The sequence below is a fragment of the Orycteropus afer genome, unplaced genomic scaffold (genome assembly GCF_000298275.1).
Source record: "Orycteropus afer afer isolate SDZICR_OR568_19922 unplaced genomic scaffold, OryAfe1.0 scaffold00074, whole genome shotgun sequence".
NCBI classification, from domain to species: Eukaryota; Metazoa; Chordata; class Mammalia; order Tubulidentata; family Orycteropodidae; genus Orycteropus; species Orycteropus afer.
This window is the reverse complement of record NW_006921661.1, coordinates 4,514,546-4,539,552: the sequence shown is the minus strand read 5'-3', so window position 1 is coordinate 4,539,552 and position 25,007 is coordinate 4,514,546. Positions and strand designations below refer to the sequence as shown.

Below are 25,007 nucleotides of genomic sequence, written 5' to 3'. Positions count from 1 at the left end.
AATAGGCCTTGGGTTACTGCTGGTAATCCTGTCTTCCCCTTGTGAGATTAGAGAAGGTCAGAACATGTGGCCTCCTTGCCGTTGTTGTCAGAACGGACCTGTACCTGGAGAAGGATGTCATGCTTGGTAAGGTAGAGGGTCAGCAAAAAAAGGATAAGATCCTTAACGAGGTGGATTGACACAGCAGCTGCAATGATAGGTCAAGCATGGCAATGATTGTAAGGATGACAGGGGACTGGGCAGTGTTTGTTGTGTTGTACATAAGGTTGCTGAGTCGAAACTAACTCACTGTGGTCAGAGAAAATACTTTATATACTTAAAATTTTTAAATATTTGAGGCTTATTTTGTTACCTAACACATAGTCTGTGTTAGAGAATGATCCATGTGCTTTTGGGAAGAATATATATCCTGTTGTAGTTGGGTACAGTATTCTGTAAATACCTGTTAGATCTAGTTGGTTATAGTGTTGTTCAGATCCTCTACTACCTTACTAATCTTTTATCTGAATGTTTTATTGAAAGCTTTGTGTTGAAGCTTCCAACTGTTATAGTAGAATTTGTCTGTTTCTCCCTTCAGTTCTGGCAGTGTTGGCATCATGCTGCTAAAAGATCTGGTGGTATAGTGCCTAAGGCATTTGACTGCTAACCAGAAGGTTGACAGTTCAATCCCACCAGTCACTCTGCATAAGGAGGACGGGGCAATCTATTTCTATAAAGATTTACTGCCTTGGAAACTGCATGAGGATTGCTATGAGTCAGAATCAACTCAATGGCAGCGGGTTTGGTTTTTTGGTTTTATGAAACCAAAACCAAACCCATTGCCATCATGTCAATTCCGACTCATAACAACCCTGTAGGACAGAGTAGAACTGCCCCATAGGATTTTCAAGACTGTAAATCTTTATGGAAGCAAACTGCCACATCTTTCTCCCATGGAGCAGTTAGTGGGTTTGAACTGCCAGCCTTTTGGTTAGCTTAACTACTGTACCACCAAGGCTCCTTATTCTACTATTAAGTGCACATATATTTATAATTGTTATCTCTTCTTGAGGAATTGATCTTTTTCTCATTATGCAATATTCTTTGTCTCCCATGACAGGTTTTCACTTAAAGTCTATTTTTTGTCTGATTTCATGTAACTACCCTGGCTCCCTTGGTTTCTGTTTGTGTAGAATATTTTTTTTCCTAACCTTTCACTTTCAACCTATCTATATCTTTTGTTCTCTTCCAAACAACATATAATTGTGTCATGGTTTCTTCTCTGTTCTACTAGCCAGTGCTTTTCGATTGGAGAGTTTAATCCAGTCAAAATTAATTACTGATAAAGAAGAACTGACTTCTGTCATTTTGCTATTTGTTTTCAGTGTGTCTTACACATTTTTGTCCTTTATTTCTTCGTGTTCTTCCCTTTTTTTGTGTTTAGATAATTTTGACGGTAAATCGTTTTGATTCCTTTTTCTATTAATTTCTTTTAGAAGTGTTAGTATACACCATAGGGATTATCTTTACCATCCTGAATTTATAACAACCTCATGTCAATTCTAACTGTACCTTTTGTCTCTCTTCTAAGTGTTCCTCAATCTAGTATCGTACCTCATCCACACAGCAACCCTTAAGATATTTGTAGGAAAAAGTTAGCAAATGAGGAAGCTGAAGCCAAGAGAGTCAGAGTGACTTCTCAAAGACTTCTTTTCCATCTTTGTTTTTCTCCAGACATTTTATATGATGATATGATATTGTTGTTATTTAAAAAGTCTTTTACAATGCAAAGTGATTGCCATGGGGTGTAGTGGAAGATGTGAAATAACATCCTATTGGTATTTGATAATTAAGTTATTTAACAGTTTCCTTTCATTGTTTCAACGTGCTCAACAAGTTCATATGGTAAATTATATTCCTGTTAGGAATATTAATTTATTGATAGATATTAGTCCTGCTGGATAGATGATATATTATAAGAAGATTAGAGATGAAAAATCTGTGAGAGAGGGAAGAATTTCTTTGAAGCTCATACATCTTTGCTGGAGTACATCTGGTACTCCTTACCTATACGTACTCCTATAATGTTAGTACTGCACATAAGATTATATCATCAAGATTCCCCCGGGGATATATTGAATATACCATTAACATTTCACATATTTACTTAATGACTCAGTCCAAAATCACATGAAACAACTAACCTATGTATTATTGGAAATGAGATACCAAAAGGTACTTTGCCATGCTAAAGAGTTCAAAAGGTGAGTTATTTTTTCTGATGCCATGGTTAAATTGGCTGATTAGAACTTTAAAAGTGGTATTTCAAAACATGTATTACAAATACAATTCAGAAGTCAGTCAATCTGTTTTGTTCATATTGTTCACATTGAAACCTGCATTTTCTAACAGAATATCTATTGAGAGACAGATTTGTGAATGTCCTGCCTGATACTTTGTTTCTTTTGGTTTGAATCTTTATCAAGAGAAAAATCAGTTAATTTTTTTTTTTTTTAGTCTCCCTTGGAGAGTTTGAGGGCTAAATATCAGATAAATAAAGAACAACCCATTATGTCTGGAATTTACTAGGTGCTCAGTCAATCATAATTTTTATTGGTTTTTTAATCCCTAAATATTATCTACTGTAGTAACTGGAAGTAACTTTAATTATACTTTACTCTTAAATTCTCTTTCCCTTACTCTTCTACAGGTGTATCTACATCAGCAATCAAAATGACATCAACCAGACTTCCTTCCCCTAAAAGCTTAGTGAGTGCACCAACTCAGATTCTTGCACAGTTCCCTAAACAACATCAACAGTCTCCTAAACAGCAATTACATCAAGTACAGCAACAGACACAGCAACAGGTGGCCCAGCCTTCTCCAGTGTCTCATCAGCAACAGCCTCAACAGACTCCTTTGCCACCTGGTATCAAGCCTACCATCCAAATCAAACAAGAGTCAGGTAACTGGAAAATATTTATAAGATATGGTCATATGTCTCCAATCACCAGTTCTCTGAAGACTGCTAATTTATATGGATTTACTTCCATACACAGTTTCCTCAAGTACCAAAGTTTTGATTCTAAAATATAATTTGTGACTCTCTTGTTGGAAATATGGAGAACTAGGGCTTGAGAATAAAAAATGAAGAAAAGTAACTTATGGAACAATGAAAGCTTTTTCCAGTGAAGTGTCAGGAAGGATAAAGGAAGCCAATGAAACAGACCCAAATTTTAGAACTATACTCCAAGACCAAATTGGGGTTATGGAGAGTGGGTGTGGAAAATTGGTCTGGAGAACTTTGTTAGAGGGCTAAAATTAGGAGTTTGGCTTAAAGGTGTTAGTTTAGCAGTTTATCAAAAGCATCTCCAGCACAGCTAGGACTCAGAGGTGGGAGTCAATTACTGTAAGTCATAAAATCATAAGGGTATTGACTAGAAAGGCAGGTAGGATAGAGGTTGAGACACAGGGAAATTAAAAAACCTCTTTAACATGCTTAATAGCTTTAAGCAAACAAAATGAATTCTTAATCATCTTGTTGGAACAGCAGAGGTGGGAGATCATAAAAATTTTCTAGTAAGGAGGGTATAATAAATTATACTTTATAAACTTTATTATGGCTAATGTAAGCCATGTGACATAATTATTTATTGTATTGTTGGATTCTATTATAACTTATATAAAAATAAAATACATTTCTAGATTTATTCAAAACTTCAGTTCTGTATTTTTTTTCCCCAAAATCTCAAGTTCCTCAATTTCAGAGTTGTATATCATAAGTGTTTTCAGAGATCTCACCATTGTAGAGAAGGAATATGTTATTAGCAGTAGCTCAGTTATCGGGTTGGGTTTTGTTCACTAAATAGATTTTGGTGAAGTTAAGTTTATCAGTTTTTCCTGTTATAGATCATAACTATATGACTGTCAACACTAAGCCTAGCCCTAGGTCTTAAAAGATTTTTTCTTACATTTTTTATGTAAGTTTTATAGTTCTACATTTTATATTTGTCTTTGACTTATTTTCAGTTAATTTTGTATAAGGAGTAAGATGTAGGTTGAGGTTCATTTTCTTGTATATGAATGTCATATTGCTTCAGCACTATTTGTTGAAAAGACCATCTTTTTCCTCTGTTGAACTGCGTTCTCATCTTTGTCAAAATCAATTGAGAATATTTGTGGGGTCTATTTCTAGGTTTTATTTTCTGATCTGTTCTATTTGTCTATCCCTCTGTTAATACCATACTATCTCAATAATAGTAGCTATACAGGTAGTCAGGAGCTCTGGTAGCATAGTGCCTAAGGCACTTGACTACTAACCAGAAGGCTGGTGGTTCAAATCTACCAGCCACTCCTTGGAAGGAAGGTTGGGCAATCTACTTCTATAGTGATACTGCCTCGGAAACCCAAGGAGGGTTCACTGTGAGTTGGGTTCAACTCGACACCACATAACAACAACAACAACAACATACAGGTAGTCATCGACTTACGACATATTTGAGTTGCAGCAAACTTCACTTATAACCATCTGGTGGTTTTTTTTTTTATACATCTTATCATTAGTGATATGTGCTACATATAATATTGCATTGTGTAATTTGCTGATATTATCATTCTCAGATGTTTAATTTACTATTTAAAACATTGCTGTGTAGTAGCAATTGAAATGTTCAATTCTAATGACAAGTGAACTATTCATGCACCCAACAGCCATTATGACTCTGATTTCCTTGGTATGATGGACTTATAAAGATACTGATAGTAAAAAACAGTAGTAATGAAAACTGGGAAGTGAGCGGGGAGAAATATTCGACTTACAACGTCTGAACCAACTTATGACAGAGTCATTGGACGGAACCCTGTTGTAAATCAGGGATTACCTGTATAGTAAACCTTAACATTGAGTAGAGTATTTCTCCTTTATTCTTTTTCAAAATTGTTTCAACTCTTAGTTCTTTTGCCTTTCCATACAAATTTAAGAATAAACTTGTATATGTTTACTAAAACGCTAGGATTTTCACAGAAATTGCATTAACCTATAGATCAATTTAAGGAGAATTGAGATGTTTTTTTGTTATTGAGTATTCCAATCTATTTGTTTTATTTAAGTCTGCTTGATGTCTTTTATCACTGTTTGATAGTTTTCAGCATACAAGTCCTACACATGTTTTTGTTAGATATATGCCTCAGTATTTCCTTTTCTTGGAGTGATTATAATTGGTATTGTGATTTTAATTTCAGTTCCCACATTTTCTCTGTTAGTATACAGAAATAGTGTTAATCTTATGTTCTTTGATCTTGCTGAACTTACTTATTAGTTATAGTAGTATTTTCATAGGTTCCTTAGGATTTTCTATGTAGGCAGTCATGGCATATGTAAATAAGGACAGTTTTATTTCTTCTTTTCCAATATGTATCCCTTTTATTTCCTTATTTATTTATTTATTTTTCTCTTTTTTAACCCAGGGTATGTTCTGTTTTGGTGTATGTTCCATGCCACTTGAAAAATCTTGCTATCGTTGAATAGAGTATTCTCTATCAGTTAGATCCTGTTGGATATGTTGTTGAACACCACCCCCCCATAACAGCTCTCAGTTTTTGTTTCATGTATTTTGAGACATCTATCTTTAGTTGCCTACATATTTAGAAATGTTATGTCTTCCTGGTGAATTGGTCTTTTTATCATTATGTTCTGACCTCAGGAGGGCTCTTCCCAGTTGCCTTATTCCTCCATTTCTTCCTACAAACTAGTCAGCCTAAAGTCTGAGCTGTTCTTCATTAAAACCATGAATCTTCTCCCATTGTCTTCCACCACAGCCCCCACTGTTCTAGAGTATGCCCTTAGTCTTGAACTTCTCTGTGCTCTGTTGTAAATGAAGTCAATTTCTTGGGAACTGTGGGTGGGCAAAATGGCAAGCTTCTCTCTGGATGAAATCCCATCTCTAGGATTTGAATGCCTGTTGGATTGGGGCCCAGCAGCCTGAGGCCCTCATGGTTTGCCTCCCCTTTTCTGGAACCATTGCCTTATGAGCTGGGGCAAGAGTATTAAGGCCTCAGTGCTCATTGATGGCACACACAAAGTAGACCCTCCATTGCATTAATGGAGGCTGGACAGAAGAGGGAATCCCCTATTTCTCAGATATAGTCCCTTAGGACCTAGCCTCCGCAACACGCAACAGGTAGCATGGAACAAAATAGCCCTGCCAAGTGTTGGATAAAATGGTACCAAAAATTTCCTTCTAAGTTACCAATTACTGCTAGTTAGCATAAAAAAATTTTCTTTTAAATTAACATTTACTTTTGTACAGTCAATGTAACAAATAGAACATTGTAAATAAAATTTTTGAAAATATTTTTAAAAAATCATAACAGCAGTACTCTAACACTTATGTTTGCACACTGAGATGCTGTGTTCTTGGCTGTGGAGTAAAATCTTTGCCTCAGTGAGCTGGCAGAAGGCAGGGAAAGAGTGGTCTTGGTTTCAAATACTATAGACTTTCACTTTTCTTACTGAATTTTCATAAACTTTTCTGTAGTAGGTATTTCTTCAATTTCTGTTTGCCCTTGAATTAGAGATTATGCCATAGTTTTGTCTAACTATGTCATAATTTTAACTTTTTTTTATTGGTTACAAGAAGTTTAACATTGTATGAGACTATTATTAAGAAAATAGCCTACCATCCAAATAGATTTGTCTGCTTCCTAGTGTTTCAGTCTAAGTCACCATCCAAAAATGTAATATAATTCCTAGTTTTCTATAGCAATAGATTCTATCCTATGAATTATTTCAGTGGTGTTAGTGGTGGTGATAGGGAAATGTTAACAAATTTTTTCTTCCTAATACTTAAATTAGCCACAGCACAAAACCAAACTCTACCATTGAGTCAATTCCGACTCACAGCGACCACTCCTTGGGTTTCTAAGGCAGTACCTCTATGGAAATAGATTCCCCGGTCTTCCTTCCAAGGAGGCTAGTGGGTTTGAACTGCCAGCCTTCTGGTTAGCAGTCAAATACCAAATCTATATTTAGTATTTGGAAAGTTAACGTAACAAATATAACATTTTAGGTAAATATTCTGAAAATGTGAAAAGAAAATCACATTAGTATGCTAACACTTTTATTGTTACATATTATTATCAAGTTCTTGAAAACATTCATAATTTATGTAGGAGCAGTTACAATGTAGTCTTTATTTTGTAGTCTGTATTTGATAGAGTTAAGTCATTAAAATATTTTTAAAAGAAGGCAACTTAAAGATTCAAAAACAAAATATTTTTGCTCTGATAAATTTCGGCAGTTTTTATAATTTAAAAGATTATGGAAAATTTTTGATGAAGTTGGAAATATATAAAAGCTACCTTAACTTTTGTTTTTTTGTTATTCTTATCCTTTCATCTGAAGTATTAGCATGAGTCAGATCATTTACTTGTCTGTATAAAAGTTCAAGACTAGTGGCTAATTTTAGGTTTTATTTGGTTTGAAAGTTCTTGTATGACACAATCATAGACAAAGGAAAAATAAAGATTTTTCTTTAAGAACTTTGTTAATAGGTTGTATAAGGTTTTTATTTGTTTCTTGAAATGAGAGAAATTAGGAAAGATAAGACTCTGAGGAATAAAAGATTAAAACATTTTATGAGTATGGTGGCCTAGTGCCTAAGGCATTTTTGACTGCTAACCACAAGGTTGGCAGTTCAAACCCACCAGCCACTCCTTGGAAGGAAGAATGAGCAATCTACTTCTGTAGTGATACCACCTCGGAAACCCAAGGAGGGGTCATTATGAGTTGGATCTGACTCAACAGCAGTGAGTTTGGTTTTATGAGTATGAAGAAGCTCTTTAGGCAAGACTGAGTAAACGTGGGACTACTGCCCTCTTGGGTTGGTATAAGGGACATCTTTTTAAAAATAATTTGTACTGAGATTTGTCTTTCTTCTTTCAAAGGTGTTAAAATCATCACACAACAGGTTCAACCAAGTAAAATCTTACCCAAACCAGTGACGGCTACTCTACCCACCAGTAGTAATTCCCCAATTATGGTGGTTAGCAGTAATGGTGCAATTATGACAACTAAACTGGTAACCACTCCTACTGGTAAGTTTTCTTGAGCATCACTCCATTCATTCATCATAACATTTATTGTGCACTTTCTCTTTACCAGTAACATGCTTGATGCTAGGGATATAAAAATTAATGAGATCTCTTCTGGCCTTCTCTCCCAAATTGAAATTAGCTCTGTGTTTTTGTCCTTTCTCATGATCCTCTGTTCTTTCTTTATACCATTTATCACAGTTTCTAATCACTTAGCTAATTGTTTGTTGATTTGTTTAATACTCTTCTTATTAGATCACAAGCTCCATGAGGACAAGAGACAGTATGTTTTATTCACCACATACATGCAGGGCTGGCCTGCATGTAGATAGATGTTCAGTTAGAATTTGCTGAGTGAATGAAAACATGGTCTCAACCTACAAGGCATTAAGTGATGAGGTTGAGAGTCCGTATTACATTACAGTGCAATAAATGTTACTGGGACTGAGGGAAACACAGCATGCCATTGTGTCCAGATGAGAGATCAGCCAACCTATGCTCAAGGAAGTGTCAGGGTAGACCATTTTAAGTTGGATCACCTTTTGTGACTTTGACCAGGTTACTTAGTCTCTCTAAATCTTTTCCCTCATCTCTTTAAATGACTGTAAGGATATTGTATTAAATGAAATTAGACATGTAAAGTCCCTAGCACAATGCTTAATAGCTATTACTATTAATTACCAGACTTTTTGAGGAAGACCATTATTTAGATGATATAATCTAAATAGTATAAAATGATAACTGTTTCAGGTTTATAAGCTATCAACTTATTGAGAAGTATGTAAAGGACTGTACAAATACTGCATTTAATCTCTTTAAGATTTATCACCTACATCTATATTGGCAAAACAGACTTAAGTTAAGCAACCTGCCCATGGTCTTACAGTAAAAATCAGATGTGGGATTTGAACCCACATCTGTTTGACCCCAAAGCCTCTGTTTTTAAATACTTACTCTTGTATTGAATCTTTGTTATAATTCCCCCAAATTTGGCACAAAGAAAACATTGATGTGTACATGTAATTACTTACGGTAGGGAAAGTTAGTGAAAAATAATGAGTCTATGTCTATATGTCTATCTTAGAATAAGTGATTTCCTTTTTAAAACAAAATCTTAATTTGAAAATTTTCCAGTTGTAGTTCAACTGACTAAAACTATATCTCTGTAGCATATTTACTTTGCACTAGACTTTCCTTTTCTGACTCAGATATATGCTTGTAAACAATTTAAACACCATGTTTTATGCAGATAATGTGCGTCTTATACATTTTTGCATACTATACTCCCCCAAGCATTTTTTTTGTAAGTGCAGTATACCAGTATTTTTTTTTTTTTAACATATTAATGACTTCAATTTCAATTTTTCTTTTCCTGTGCAATGGATTTAAGTCTTCATCATGGTGCCTGTTGACGTGGAGCTTTGATTCTCAGCAGCAGACCCTCACGAGCCTACCCTTGAGTTTCTAAAGATCCCTTCCCTGCTCTGCAAACTGCTTTCTCCAATGCAGGAAGAAATCACTTTCTCCGTCCCGGAAACAACCCTTGTCAGAATGGCCGGCCCTAGCCCAGGAAGTGTGTGGGTCTGTGCACCACTGGCCAGAGAGGCCACTCACACAGCCGAGGCTGGTGCATCACAGCTGCTCCATTCTGTCCTGCTGCTGTGGTTGTGCCGTTTGAATCTCCTGCCTGCACAAACACCATTGGGTGGATGTGAGAGCCATAGGCACAGAGAGGTTGCATGTCCTTTGCTCAGATGAGTCCAACTGGTTGTTTGAAGGCCCCCGCAGGTCCTGGGCAGTACGTGCCTGCACTTGAACCATCCTGCTGCCCAGCTTCATGTGGGGTAGGCATCATAGAACCCGGACACATGGGGCAGTGCCCCTCACACCCCCACAGTGGGACCAGCCCCTGTTCAGGCTGTGGGAGCCCTGCAAATACCCTTCTACTCTATCCTCTGCCCATCTCTGGCACCACATACCTGGGTGCAGATTAGCTTCAAGCAACTCTGTCCCTCTTGGGCCTAGCCAAAGAGCAAGCACACAGTTTTGACCTTTTATTTTCTAATTACTGGGGTACTACCAGAACTCTGGTAGTGCTGTGGTTAAAACATTGGACTGCTAACCAAAATGTCAGCAGTTTGAACCCATCAGTTGCTCCATGGGAGAAAGATGAGACAGTCTGTTTCCATAAAGATTTATAGCCTTGGAAACCCCGTGGGAGCCGTTCTCCTCTGTCCTATAGGGTCACTATGAGTTGGAATTGACTCAATGGCAGTACATTTGGTTTTTTGCTTTGGGATACTACGTAACTCAAGCCATGACTTCTTGACCATGACTTAACACTTCAATTATGCACATAGGATCAAAAGTAACATTTTGGACTGTTAAGTGAGGGTGAATGAGGCTGAAACTCACTTCTGGAAATATCATGAGACATGCACAGTGTATGCGTGGGCATGCTATACCAGAACTTTTTAATGTAATTTTGTCATTTCCCTCCATTATATGAGTGTGCTCATTATTTCCACGGGCATGCCATTTGTGAAAAATGCGGTAATTCTACTATATGTTCTTCCCTCTCCACCCCCAATTTTGAGTAGTGATCGTATTTTTTTTTACAACATAGGTAACTTTCTGAAAACATTATTTCTTGGGTTTATTGAAAATGGCTATCACAGTAGTTTCTGAATCTAATTATCAATATCATTAAAAAATGGTTTTTATTTGAAGAGGGTGCTATCTTTATTATTTTCTTCATTCTCCCCAAGACTAATAATTCTTGGCATAAGAATATTTCTGACTTTGTAAAAAAACTGTACCAGGCTCATCTAGTTAGATTTTTATTCTTATTTGGAAAAGGAACAAGTCCTAGAAGTATTAGGGTAAAAATCTCTTCAGAGACATGAAGGAAAATACTCTAACAGGTCAGTTAAAGTTAAGGAAATATGTAAACAGAGAACCTTTTAGACGAAAGAGAAATATTCTTGGCTATTCTTGGCAATTCTTGGCAACTTCAACTTTAATCTCTCGTAAAATGATAGAATAACCCCTTAAAGGATGGAAATATATTTACCAGGTAGCAGAGTACAAAGCAGTAAAAGTTTATAAAATTTTAAGCAAACAATACCGCCTTATTTGCTGAGTGCTGACATTGGGTTTGGCACCAAGACAGCATAAAACAGATGTAGAGACCTTAAAATCTTAAAACAGACAAATATCGGAAATGCTCTGGCGGGAAAGATGATTAAATTTAAGTTTTTTTTGGCATAAAAGTAGTGGAAGAAGGGTAGTGGAAGACATGAACAGAGTTAGCTATAGTTTTTCTTAGGCTAGTAAATTGATGTAACACATCACAAAATTTTATGTATAAAATTAATTCAAATTGACTTGGTGATGGCTCTTGCTATGTGTATTGAAAACTGACTGTAAAATTGTAAATTAATGATCTGACACCTTGAAATTCCATTTTCAAGTTAAAGCAATGAGATTATGTTGAATTTTTAAAACTGTGCAAATGATCATCTTCTATAAACAGTGACAAGTTTTTCTTTTGACTTTTCCTTTTTTATAGGCACACAGGCAACCTATACTCGGCCAACAGTGAGCCCATCCATAGGTCGAATGGCTGCAACCCCTGGAGCTGCAACCTATGTGAAAACTACCAGTGGTAGCATCATTACAGTAGTACCCAAATCACTAGCTACCTTAGGGGGCAAGATAATTAGCAGTAATATAGTTTCTGGTAGGTATACCTGAAATACATTAAATGTATAGGTGACCTGCAGTAAGAGGAAAAAACAAACATATTTCACTATTGAAGGATTCTGTTTGATCTCAGTTTTCTATTAGAGATCTAAAGCTGTGTTTTCAGTTCTTAAGTTCAGTGATTAAATGTAGGGTCTGAATTTAAGTTTTTTAGTTCTAATATTGAATATTCACACATTTCAGCTTTTGATAGTTCCAAATAGAAAGAGCATTTAATTGTTTTTAATCAGAATGGAGACAGGAAGTGGGGGAAAAGCGGGGGACAGCAGACCCGCAGGATTCAGGTAAGGGGAGGGAGACAGGCCAAAGCAGGAGAAAAAGCTGGGGATGACAGAGCTGCAGGATCCAGGTAAGGGGAGGGAGGCAGGCCCCACCCCAAGATGCAGGAAACGGGGGAAAAGCTGAGGACAACAGAGCCGTGGGATCCAGGTAAGGGGAGGGTGGAGAGGTTTTGAACAGCTAAGGAAGAAAAATTTGTCAGTTTGTCATACTGTGGTGGCTTGCGTGTTGCTATGAGGCTTGAGGCTGTGCCACTGGTATTCAAATGCAACAGGGTTGCACATGGTGCACAGGTTTCAACGCAGCTTATAGACTGAGACAGACTAGGAATAAGGAAGAAGCCATCCACTTCTCAAATAATTGGCCAGGGAAAACTTTATGAATAGCAGAGAAACACTGTGATACATCACTAGGCAACTTTATGAATAGCCTGGAAACATTGTCCAATACAGTGCAGGAAGATGAGCCCCTTAGGTTGGAAGGCACTCAAAATACGCCTGGGAAAAAAGAGCTGCCTCCTCAGAGTAGAACCAAACTTAATGATATGGATAAAGTAAAGCTTTTCAGACCTCCATTTGCTGACATTGCATGACTCCAATTGAGGAGAAACAGATGCAAGCATCCATTGATAATCAGAACATGGAATGTATGAAGTATGAATCTAGGAAAATTGGAAGTTGTAAAAAATGAAATGGAACACATAAAGCTTGATGTTCTAGACATTAGTGAGCTGAAATGGATGGGTTTTGGCCATTTTGAATCACACAACTATATTATCTACTGTGCCAGGAATGAAATTTGAAGAGGAATGGCACAGCATTCATCATCACAAAGGATGTTTTAAGATCTGCCCTGAGGTACCATGCTGTCAGTGATAGGATAATGTCCATACACATAGAAGGAAGACCAGTACTACTACTATTCAAACTTACACACCAACCACCAAAACCAAAGAGGAGGAAATTGAAGATTTTTATCAACTCCTACAGACCGAACATGCAATCAAGATATGTGTTAATTATCACTAGTGATTGGAATGCAAAAGTTAGAAACTGATATTGGAAAATTTGGACTTGGTGACAGAAATAACACTGGAGATCACATGGTAGAATTTTCCAAGACCAACGACTTATTCATTGCAAATACCTTTTTTTCAACAACACGGTGGCTATACATGTGGACTTCTCCAGATGGAGTACAGAGGAATCAGATTGACTACATCTGTGGCAAGAGGCTATGGAAAAGCTCAGTATCTTCAGCCGAAACAAGGCTAGGAGCTGATTGTGGAACAGATCATCAACTGCTCCTATGCAAGTTGAAGTTGAAGACAATTAAATCCACAAGAGCCAAAATATGACCTTGAATATATCCCCCTGAATTTAGAGACCACCTAAAGAATAGATTTGATGTATTGAACACCGGTGACTGAAAACCAGAAGAATTACGGGATTACAGCAAGAACATCATCCATGAAGAGAGCAAGAGGTCATTAAAAAGGTGAGAAAGGAAGAAAAGACCAAAATGGATGTCAGAAGAGACTCTGAAACTTGCCCTTGAGCAGATAGTAAGTAGCTAAAGCAAATGGAAGAAATGACAAGATAAAAGAGCTGAACAGATTTCAAAGAGCACCTCAAGCAAACAAAGCCAATTACTATAATGAAATGTGCAAAGACCTGGAGTTAGAAAACCAAAAAGGAAGAACATGCTCAGCATTTTTCAAGCTGAAAGAACTGAGGAAAAAAATTAAGCCTCGTGTTGCAATATTGAAAGATTCTATGGGCAAAATATTGAATGATGCCGGAAGCATCAAAAGAAGATGGAAGGAATACAGTGTCACTGTACCAAAAAGACATGGTTGATGTCCATTCATTTCAGGAGGTGGCATATGATCAAGAACCAATGGTACTGAAGGAAAAAGTTGTAGCTACACTGAAGGAATTGGCAAAGAACAAGGCTCCAGGAATTGATGGAATGTTTCAACAAATGGGTGCCCCGTTGGAGGCAGTCACTCATTTATGCCAAGAGATTTGGAAGACAGCTACCTGGCCAACTGACTGCAAGAGATCCATATTTGTACCCATTCCAAAGAAAGGTGATCGCACACAATATGGAAATGATCAAACAATGTCATTTACATCGCATGCAAGTAAAATCTTACTAAAGATGTATCAAAAACGGTTGCAGCACTGTATTGACAGAGAACTTCCAGAAATGCAAGCTGGATTCAGAAAAGGATGTGGAACGAGGAATATCACTGGTGATGTCAGATGGATCTTGGCTCAAAGCAAGGAATACTAGAAAGATATTTACTTGTGTTTTATTGACTATGTAAAAGCATTTGATTGTGGGGATCATAACAAATGATGGATCATACAAATCATGGATAACATTGAGAAGAATGGGAATTCTAGAACACTTAATTGTACTCATGAGGAACCTGTACATAGAATCAGGAGGCTGTCATTTGAACAGAACAAGGGGATATTGCATGGTTTAAAATCAAGAAGGGAGTGCATCAGGGTTTTATCCTTTCACCATACTTTTTCAATCTGTATGCTGAGCAGATAATCCAAGAAGCTGGACTATATGAAGAAGAACATGGCATCAGGACTAGAGGAAGAGTCCTTAACAACCTGTGATATGCTGACGACACAACTTTGGTTGCTGAAAGTGAAAATGACTTAAAGCACTTCCTGATGAAGATTGAACACTACAGTGTGCAGTATGGATTACATCTTGATATAAAGAAAACAAAAATCCTCCCAACTGGATCTATAAGCAGCATCATGATAAATGGAGAAAAGATTGAAGTTGTCAAAGACTTCACATTGCTTAGTTCTACAATCAATACCAATGGACGCAGCAGTTAGGACATCAGATGACTTATAGCAATGGGCAAATTGGCTGCAAAGATCCTCTTTCAAGTGCTGAAGAACAAAGGTGTGTCCTTGAGGACTAAGATGCACCTGACACAAGCCATGGTATTTTCAGTTGCCTTATATGCATGTGAGAGCTGGACAAGAGCTAGACAATGAAGTAAGGAAGACCAAAGAAAAGTTGATGCTTTTGAGTTGTGCTGGCAAAGAATGCTGAAAGTAACATGGACTGCTAAAAGACCTAACAAATCTGCCCTGGACGAAGTGTAGCTCCTTGGAAGTGAAAATGGCCAGACTTGATCTCACCTACTTTGGTCATGTCAGAAGGGACCATTCCTTGGAGAAGGATGTCATGCTTGGTAAGTGGAGGGTCAACAAAAAAGGGGAAGGCCCTCAACGAGATGGATTGACACAGTGGCTGCAGCAATGAGCTCAAGTATAGCAAGGATCCTGGAGCTGGCACAGGACTGGGCAGTGTTTCGTTCTGCTGTGGATCAGAGACGACTCAACAGCACCTAACAACAACAGTCAGAATGGAAAGAGGATGGTTTACATTTGCCTAAATATTTTTCTTTCTCCTGTATGTCAGCACATTCAGACTTCATAACAGCTCTGAGGTAGTTATTATCATCCCCAGTTTACAGATGAAGGTAGATTTGGGTTTAGAGAGGTGACATTGACTTGTCCAAGGCCACACAAACTAGATAGTGGAAGAATTAGTATTTGTTTAGCTAAATATGTTTAAGGGAACATATCACATACTTTCAATTACTAATATCACTTTATCTATTAAAAGTAAGTACTTTTATTTGTTTTTCACTATTTACATTTCTTTTTCACTTAGCAAGTATTTTTTGGTATTTTAGAACTTTGCCTGGTTTTTATTCACTCATTAATTGTTGCAGTATTTGGATTGTGAATGTAAAATGAAATGTTAACGTGGCATTTGTTTTCATTATTTTTTAATTAAAATGTTGTGAATAATCTCTGATCAAGCAAGCCCTGTAGACTTTAAGTGTCTACTGTTTTTGTAGACTAGCTATATTTTGTATACCCCAGGTGAGTTGTTGTAACGTTTAGTCAAGGGATTGAAATTTCTGGCAGCAATTTGATGTTGCTGATAACTCAGGGAGTGAAAAAAAATAGTGAAGCAGTGTATGGTATTGGCATAATGGACTGTATTTAAAGCTGTTAATTTTGGCTCTACTTTTAAGTGTAAGTGAGAAAATCTAATGTTTGCCAAACTGAGGAGAGTGAAACCAGTAGGGAAAGAATCATCATATTCCAGCTTTTAAGAGGATATTTTAAAACACAGTTAAAACTTAAATTATAGTTTATTACTTGACAATGTCTTTAAATAGCATAGAGCACTTACTCAATTAAAATTTTTTTTTTTTTAAGTGATTATGTTTTTAATTGGTTGGTCACTTTTTATGACCTTCGGGTTTTTCTTTACTTATATATGAATTCATTGTACCGTATGGCTTAATAGAATGTGTAGATGTCATGAGCCCTCTGTTTCCATACCTTACTCGTTGTGTAGCTGCCTTGTACCAGATTAGAGTAATACAAATAAAGCACACTTTTGTAGAAGTATAGAGATTGTCTGAGATATATACCCTATACATGCATGCAAATCATCTGTTTTACATCTAAATATAAAGCAACTCATATTTAGTTACTGTTTCAAGTATATGAGTATGTATGAAAAGAGTTTGTAAGCTTTTCCAGCACAGGATACACTTGGCGCAGAAACAGCTTTATTATTCATTGCACAGAGCTCACTATGTCTTTTCCTCTGCATCTCTGTTAACACTTGATTCCAAAGAACTTCTTTCACTTCTTACTGCTCTAAACTGATCTTTATATTATGTATCAGTGTATAAAACAATTCTCTTAGAGTAGTCTTGTTCCATGATACTGGAGAAAACGGTTTATTAGTTGTTTTTAATCCCACAATGTCTAGTCATATTAAACTGGTAAGCCTTGGTGGGTGAAGTGACAGTTTTCTACCTTATCCATGAGCAAATACTGGATTCTGGAGTTTTCCCAGCCCCCTAGCACAACAAAAAAGAAGTCCTTTTCTAATAACACACTCAAACATTTAGCTGTAAGAATAGGTTTTTTTTTTTTTTTGCAAAACAATATTCTTTCCCTCATTTTGGGAATTTGGAAAATACAAAGAAAAATAAAATCTGTTATTTTTACTGTCCAGTGAAATGTGTTAAAATTTAGATGTGTTTTTCATTATTCTGTTTATTTACTTAAATAAATATGTTTGCATATTTATGTATAAGAAATTAAATGAGATCTGACATAATCAGTTTTTCTCCCTTTTTCATGTAATATTGATAGTTTTTTCCCATGACATTCAATGTATGTTGAAATCTTCCCTTTAATAGTGATACAATATTCCTGCATATGCTATACCATAATTTAACCATATTGTAATTTGTTAATGTTTCAGGTTGTTTACATATTTTTTGTGATTATAAATAATCCTGTGATGCTCATCATTATATATAAATTATTACCTGAAGTTCTTACTTCCTTTGTATAATGTCCTAGAAGGCAAGCTAATGCTTCCAGAGTGCCTTCTAGAAAGGTCAAGTTTTTTTTTAAGTAGAATAAACAAATAGCAGGCATGACTCCATTTTTGCAGTTATTTAACTCATATTCTATGGCGTCACATGTTTATATGGTGTATATAGAGGGAAGTATCAGATTTGTTTTTTTGTGAGCTTTGGCAATAGTTGAGACATCACGCAGTTGATTGGATCCTTCAGAGATAAATTCATTGACTCTTAAGCATGTTATGAGAACCTGTGACAGTGACAAGACTTGATTTTGATTCTTTTGATCTTTAGTACAGTGACCAAGTAAATAGCTAGTGTTTGTACACCTTTTCATTTAATGAATCACTCATTCTTTGAGCAAAGCAAACTAAAACATTGTTCTTTATTCCATTTACTCCTCAAGAGAACTAGATTGTCACAGTGATTTAAGAATCTGTGAATAGTAAAATTCTAGCTAGTACATTTGTATTCTTCTTTAAGTCTACCTACCCATAATAGTAGAACTTTGAGTGGTATCTTCTTTTTAATGAGGAATCCTTAGAAGGCATAAATATCATAGCCCATTATGATCCAAATATGTGATTCAGTTATTTGCACCTATTGTGTCTTGACTCTTTGTAAGTAAAGACTGTGTAGATGAGTTCTTGGATATGCTGTGAGCCAGGTACTATGCTGTGTGCTGTAATGCATAGGTATGTACATGAGGCACATTGTCTGCCCTAAAGAAGGCTGAACAAATGAATTTGGATATATATTATTGTAACAGAACTATAGTCCTGTGAAAGCATAGTGGAGGACCTTTTTTTTTTTTAATGAATAACACTCTTTTTGGGTACAATATAGAAATCTGAGATTTAGAAACACGCTCACTGGAATATCAGACTTTCATAATTGATAATTCTAATTATAAATTATATTCTATTTTAATTTAACAGTTTACTTGCTTTTCCTTATGCTGTGCCTTTTTCTTTCATTTTCTAATCTCCCCCTCTATTTTGTTAAGCTAGTAAACTTGGTTTGTAACTGTTTTATAAATTGACAGACCTCTGTAACAGAAGGGATTAGATATTTTAGTAGATATAAATATAATTCATTTGTTAAGCAAGTTTTATCAAAAAAGTGGTTCTTGTGCTTTGATATAAAGTTAAAGCATGATTTACATTTCTTGGTCATTTTTAATGCCTGTTTTCTAAAAATACTTAACCAAGTATTTTAAGTAAAAATAATTAACCAAGTATTTTGTGAGACTTTAGTATCAAAAATAGTATATACAACCAATCACAGATGCAGGATTAGAATTAACTTAAAGTTGGTATAAATGGATTATGGGCAGCTTGGTTTTTGTGGCTTTTAAGAGTCCCACCATTCAGAGACTACAAATAAAGAAGAAAATGTTTTGAAGCGGGCTCATAGATAAAAGTACCTTGTAATATAACCTCTGAGTGTGTTACCTTGGACTGACATGACATTGGATGATGGCAAATATATTATAAAGGCCTTTTTAGTCACAGACATTGCCAAAATTAACACATAGGTCAAATATTCTTAGAACAATCTTATTTCTAAAGCTCTCATAAGGTATGCTAAGGTTTTCCAGTAAAAAAGAACAAAATTTTGTTTAAATTTTCTCCTTGAGAATATATTAATCAGTGATATTTTTATTGAGTGTGTACTTTGGACTTAGCCATTTGATAGATGATATGTAGGCCAATAGAAAAAGAATGTGATGTGCCTGCTTTCATAGGCAGAGGAAATTATGAGAACAAATGTAGCATTGGGACTGGCATGCTCAAGGACCAATGTGGAAACCAGCCCACTGAAGGAGAGGTGTATGTTGGATAATCATGAGCAGTAAAGTCTGACAGTACCTGGAAAACTAGGCAGAGGTGTTTGGTCTTTTTACGGTAGGTAATAAGAATCCATAGTGAAGAAGTTACTTTTAGAGTTTATAGTGTATGTTGTGGAATCAGATCAAATTGGTAGATTAAAGTCCAGATCATGTAGGCTTTTGAAACCCAGTGGAGAAAGTTGAAATTAAAAACAATAGGAATTAGGAAGTTTTTGACCAATTTGACAAGTTCTGGGTTTTTGCCATGATGAAATTAATATTTTCAGGATGTTTAATAAGACAGGGCACACTAGAGCTGTTTACATGGTAGAAAAATTTGAAATTGGGAAGCCAAAGGGCATGAGGGCCTACTTGTTGAGCTGGCATTAATATATTTTGAGAGAAAATGCGTGTTCATGGCAAACTTGGCAAACTGAGTTCTTTCACATACTCATTGAACAACTATTACTGAGTATATGCCAAGCACTGAAGAATCAGTGGTATAAAATAACACAGTCTGGGCCTCAGTTGGCTGGCATTTTGTTGGAGAATACAAGGAATGAAATAAAAGTAAATCAAATATCTGCACCAGGATTTCCAGTTTGGACAATTAGAAGAAAATGGGGCATACATTTGATAGGTAGATTAGGAGCAAATTGTAGAAGGATATCGGGGAGAGGGCAAGATAATATTATGTTTGAATCAGCAGATCAAAGTAGAGTGATCTTAATGGTTGAAAATGTTGGACTGGAGTATAAATTAGAGTTTTCTATTTAGATTCTTCAGGGTGCTGTGGATTATAAAAGTATATGTTTAATCTGTAATGTGGTCTTGAGTATCATGTTTGCTTACTCTTTTTAAACCACATGAAAGTACATGGCTATTTCTTTTTCTAAATTTTCTCCAGAGTCTCATGTTGTTTGGATTTTGATAAGTATTTAACTGTTTCTTCATTATTTCCTTTCTTGAAGAGTTTTCCACATCATGCTAATCACAGAGATATAATACTGAGTTTGGGGAAAGTATTTGTCGTGAAATAGAGATTCTGATTATTTCAATTAGCTAGGAAAGAAATATTAATGGGGAAATTGATAGTGATGTTTTAGGTTCTTGGTTTGACATATAGGTCTTCAGATTCCAAAAAGATGACTGCTTTAAGAGTCAGTTCTTTTTCTTTAATTCCAAACCTTCATTTTCATCCTTATGACAGCCTTCTTGTCCTCTAAGGGATAACATTAACTACATGTATTAATTGTGTACAGCATAAACAGAAATAAGGAAATGTTTCCTGTCTTTAACTTGGGCCTCCTTTTCTTTTCTTTTCTCTTAAGGAACAACTACCAAAATCACTACAATCCCAATGACTTCCAAGCCCAATGTGATTGTTGTACAAAAGACCACAGGAAAAGGAACAACCATTCAAGGCCTCCCCGGCAAAAATGTTGTCACAACATTGTTAAATGCTGGAGTAAGTAAAAGCTTAAACTGCAGACTCAGCAATGTACTGAGGATTTTAAAGACTGGCTGTACAAATATTTGCCTAAAGACTTCAGAACCCCACAATGGCCAGAATGGCTTGATTTAGCACTGCTGCGATGTAATAACTGTTGACATACCACCCACTGATGCCATTTCCACAGTAATTTCTAAAGCATATTGCTTATAGCTAGGATGTTTGTCACTAAGATTTAGATGCTTAGCTTGGTTCCAGATGGAGAACTTCATTGACTTAACTATGGGGAGATCCCTGGTTAGAGGACAATTTGGTTCCTGCTTATGTTCAATAGTTATTGACCTAGTATTTAATCTAGGCTGAGAAAAGAGAAATATTTGGGATTAAGACAAATTAATTGATGGAGATTTGTCACTTTGATTTTTACATCTGTGGGCTAGTTAAAAAAAAAAAATGAAGTAAATAATTGATTCAGTTATTGTTCTGAAGGCATTTGAGCAGAGTAGTTAAGATCTTTCTAGTAAGAGACACCTAGGTTTTGTCTCTCAATATTGTAGTAGTTGGACCCCATTGGGTTTCCAAGGCTATAAATCTTTACGGAAGTAGATTGTCCAGTCTTCCTTCCATGGAGCAGCTGGTGGGTTTGAGCTGCTTGCTGACCTACAGGTTAGCAGTCAAGTGCCTTATCCACTACACCATCAGAGCTCCTTAGTTTGACTTTAGGTAATTTATTTGACCTCTCTGATCATTAATTTGCTCATTAGCACATTATAGGTGATAATATCTACCAGTGAGATTGTTCAATAACTGGTAGCTGTTTTGAAAGTGCTTAGGAAGGTGCCTGGCACAAAGAAGTCCTCAATAAATCATTTTCTTCTCATTACTCTCAGTATTTAACTAACTGTTTAGGCTAGGTTATGTCCCTACCTTGCCTGACTTTGTTAAAAAATAGAATGCTGTATTTCAGTAAAGTAGATCTCAATAAAAGCTTCTTGGGCATCACATTCCTTACAATGTTGTTAGAGGCCCTGCATTAGATTTTTTCAATACATGGGAAAACTTAAATTCTTCCCAGCCTTGGTTCACTCAGTAAGCCAAAAGTAAAGCCAAGGTTAGAATTCAGACTTTGAGAAACCTTTATAGTATGATTTGAAATTCCATAGAACTTGATGTGTGAGAAGGGATGCCATATACCTTAGGCATTAGGGTTACATAGATCAAAGACTCATGTGTAATCACTTGATTAGACATATCTGATGCATATGTACCTGTACTTATTACTTGCTCATCTGTGCATGTCTCACACACACAACAAAATAGCTTTTTTAAAAAACAGAGCCTGCTATTTATTTTAATTAACTTTAAATAGGTCATCCTACTTGGACAGGGCCAGGCAAGCTATTTAAAAGGCTCTTATCAAATGAACTAGAAAATGTTGCCGTGAAGGAAGGTGGGTGTGTGTGGAAATAAATAATTGCGTGACTGTCAGACCCCTCTTATTTCTTTTAGATAAATACAACAGGTAGTTAAATTTCTGAGAGTTGTGATCATAGCTCATTTTCATAGAGTGATTGCTCTTTGCCAGCTCACCTGGATGCTTTACTGAGTTTAGATGGCTGCATATTTAGATGATGAATGCTAAAAATTAGGAAAAACTGATAAGTTGAAAAATTTCTGATTCTTTAATTTCCTTTTTAATCTTATGAATTTAAATTTATTATTTTAATAATTTAGTAAAATCACTGTGTGTGTGAACTTATTTTGATTAAATTCAAGTAAAAGGACTTCAGGCCATGCATGAACATAAAGTGATACTTAAGTATAATATAAAAAAGTACAAAGAATGGTGAAAAGTTAATGGACTCAAGCTGCCTAATGAATAGACTAAAGTGATTTTAGTAGCATACTAATAGTAAAATGTGGGGAAGCTCTTTAACTTTTTCCTTCATATGTTTTCATATAACCTTAAAAAAAATGTTACTATTGCTGCTGATTTCATCTCTTCCTTAGACTTTTTCACGTACACATTCCTCTGTCAATTGTTATGATTTCATATTTGGGGAACTTGGGGAGTTTACTTTGTGTGAGTGCATTTAACTACTGGCATATTACACAGTAATAGAATTTTTATTGCATAAATGTTCATTTCAGCTAAATTAGAAAATAAAGATTAACGTGTATGTATGGGAAGGGAAAGACCCATAATTCCAATTCTTAGAGATAATCACTGTTAACGTTTTAGTATAATCTTTCAGAATTTTCTGACTCTATTTTAATATACGTATTGTGTAAGTGGGATGGTATAATAAGTATTCTTACATGCGGTATTATTATTATTATTATTAATTCATTCTTTAGGAATCAGTTCTTTCTTTGGACAGAAAGTTGGTTGAGATGACTTGTCAGGTCATTTCATCCAAGTCTAGGATTTTTGATCACCTAGACATATTGTACTTTGTCATATAATCTATAGACCTTTTCCCATGATTCTGGTAAAAGCAGTCTTTGATTTTTAAGTAATCCAAAATGTGATTTATCATTTAAATTCCTATGTAATCATTGACTTCAATTTAGGGAGAAAAGACTATTCAGACAGTGCCGACAGGAGCAAAACCAGCTATCATCACTGCTACAAGACCCATCACCAAAATGATTGTAACTCAGCCAAAAGGAATTGGCTCCACAGTTCAACCAGCAGCTAAAATCATCCCAACAAAAATTGTTTATGGACAGCAAGGGAAAACGCAGGTGAGCTTTAAGAGCTGGTGATTTTTCTTGGCTTTTGTATATTTTATAAATTCCTAAAATTTCTAGGAAAAAACATGAAGGAAAAGATCAGTAACCTAAGAAAAATTCAGATTGTTAAAATTTAGAATTAAATATATATTTATTTAATTTCAAAACCTGTGTTTCTCCCTTCAGTACTTCTCTAGGTATCTAAATATTTGTTTCATGTCATCAACAAAGATCAGGAAAAGTGTCCTCCTAGAATAATTGTTTTTGAAAGTACATATTGTTATTTGAGTAGATGGTTAAGGTAGGATGAGAGTTGTTCAGAATCTCTCAATGAAATATATTTACTTTTTCTAAGCTACATGGCCTACAAAAACATGTTATTTACTTATAAAATCTGCTTCACTTGAGCCCTAAATCATGGAGAAGCTAGAGACTTGTTCATTTGCCATCCAACAGAAGATAAAAGAACTTTTCCCAAAGATTTTGCTTGGGAATTTGAGGCTTAGGATGTAATCTTATGTTGCTAGGATACTGTTTATTTTGCAGGTATTTAACTTTTTCTGAAAACATCAAAGGAAGCAGTGTCAGTGAGTATTTAGAACTTTGATCGAGCAATGCGATCTTAGAATTTTTGTAAAAAGTATTAATTTACATAAAAACTAATAATTTGCCTTTTGGATCTGTTACCTAAGAAACATAGTCAAATAGTTTATGTATCTAAAAATATAAATTTTGTGATTAGAAATAAGACACCAGTCCAAATTGCCTATTGATTTCCATCGGTAAAAATTTCATTTTCTCCATAATATATATAAGTCATAGTTGTTGTTGTTAGGTGCTGTCAAGTCAATTCTAGCTCATAGCAGTCTTATGTACAACAGAATGAAACACTGCCCTGTCCTGTGCCATCTACAATCATTGTTGTGCTTGAGCCCATCATTGCCGCTGCTATGTCAGTGCATCTCGTTAAGGGTCTTCCCGTTTTTTGCTGACTCTTTACTTTACAGGCATGATAATCTTTCTCCAGAGACTGCTTCCTTTTGATAATATGACCAAAGTACAAGAGATGAAGTCTGGCCATTTTTGCATCTAAGAAACATTCTTGCACTTCTTCCATGACAGATTTGTTTATTCTTCTAGCAGTCCATGGTATTTTCAATATTCTTTGCCAACACCATAGTTTATATGTATCAGTTCTTCTACCATCTTCCTCATTCATTGTCCAGCTCTCATATGCATTTAAGACTATTGAAAATACCATGATTTGTTCTTTTTTTTTTTTTATTGTGATTTGGGTGAAGAGGTACAGAGCAAATTCACTTTCCATACAGCAGTTCACATATACTTTGTCTCATGTCATTGACCACAGTTTCCCACAATGCAACAGCTCCCCTCCCACTTCCTCCCCATAGTTACCTCTTCCC

At 35.7% G+C, this 25,007-nt stretch overlaps 1 protein-coding gene across 1 annotated transcript in view; it reads left to right on the top strand.

Annotated features, from left to right (window-relative positions):
- EMSY (EMSY transcriptional repressor, BRCA2 interacting) overlaps positions 1 to 25,007 on the top strand; it is a 115,107-nt gene that overhangs the window by 55,134 nt on the left and 34,966 nt on the right. The window contains exons 9-13 of the mRNA XM_007940915.2: positions 2,690 to 2,944; positions 7,924 to 8,073; positions 11,642 to 11,812; positions 20,726 to 20,862; positions 23,422 to 23,595. Coding sequence (XP_007939106.1) covers positions 2,690 to 2,944; positions 7,924 to 8,073; positions 11,642 to 11,812; positions 20,726 to 20,862; positions 23,422 to 23,595 — 887 coding nt within the window. The remainder of the gene's footprint in view (positions 1 to 2,689; positions 2,945 to 7,923; positions 8,074 to 11,641; positions 11,813 to 20,725; positions 20,863 to 23,421; positions 23,596 to 25,007) is intronic.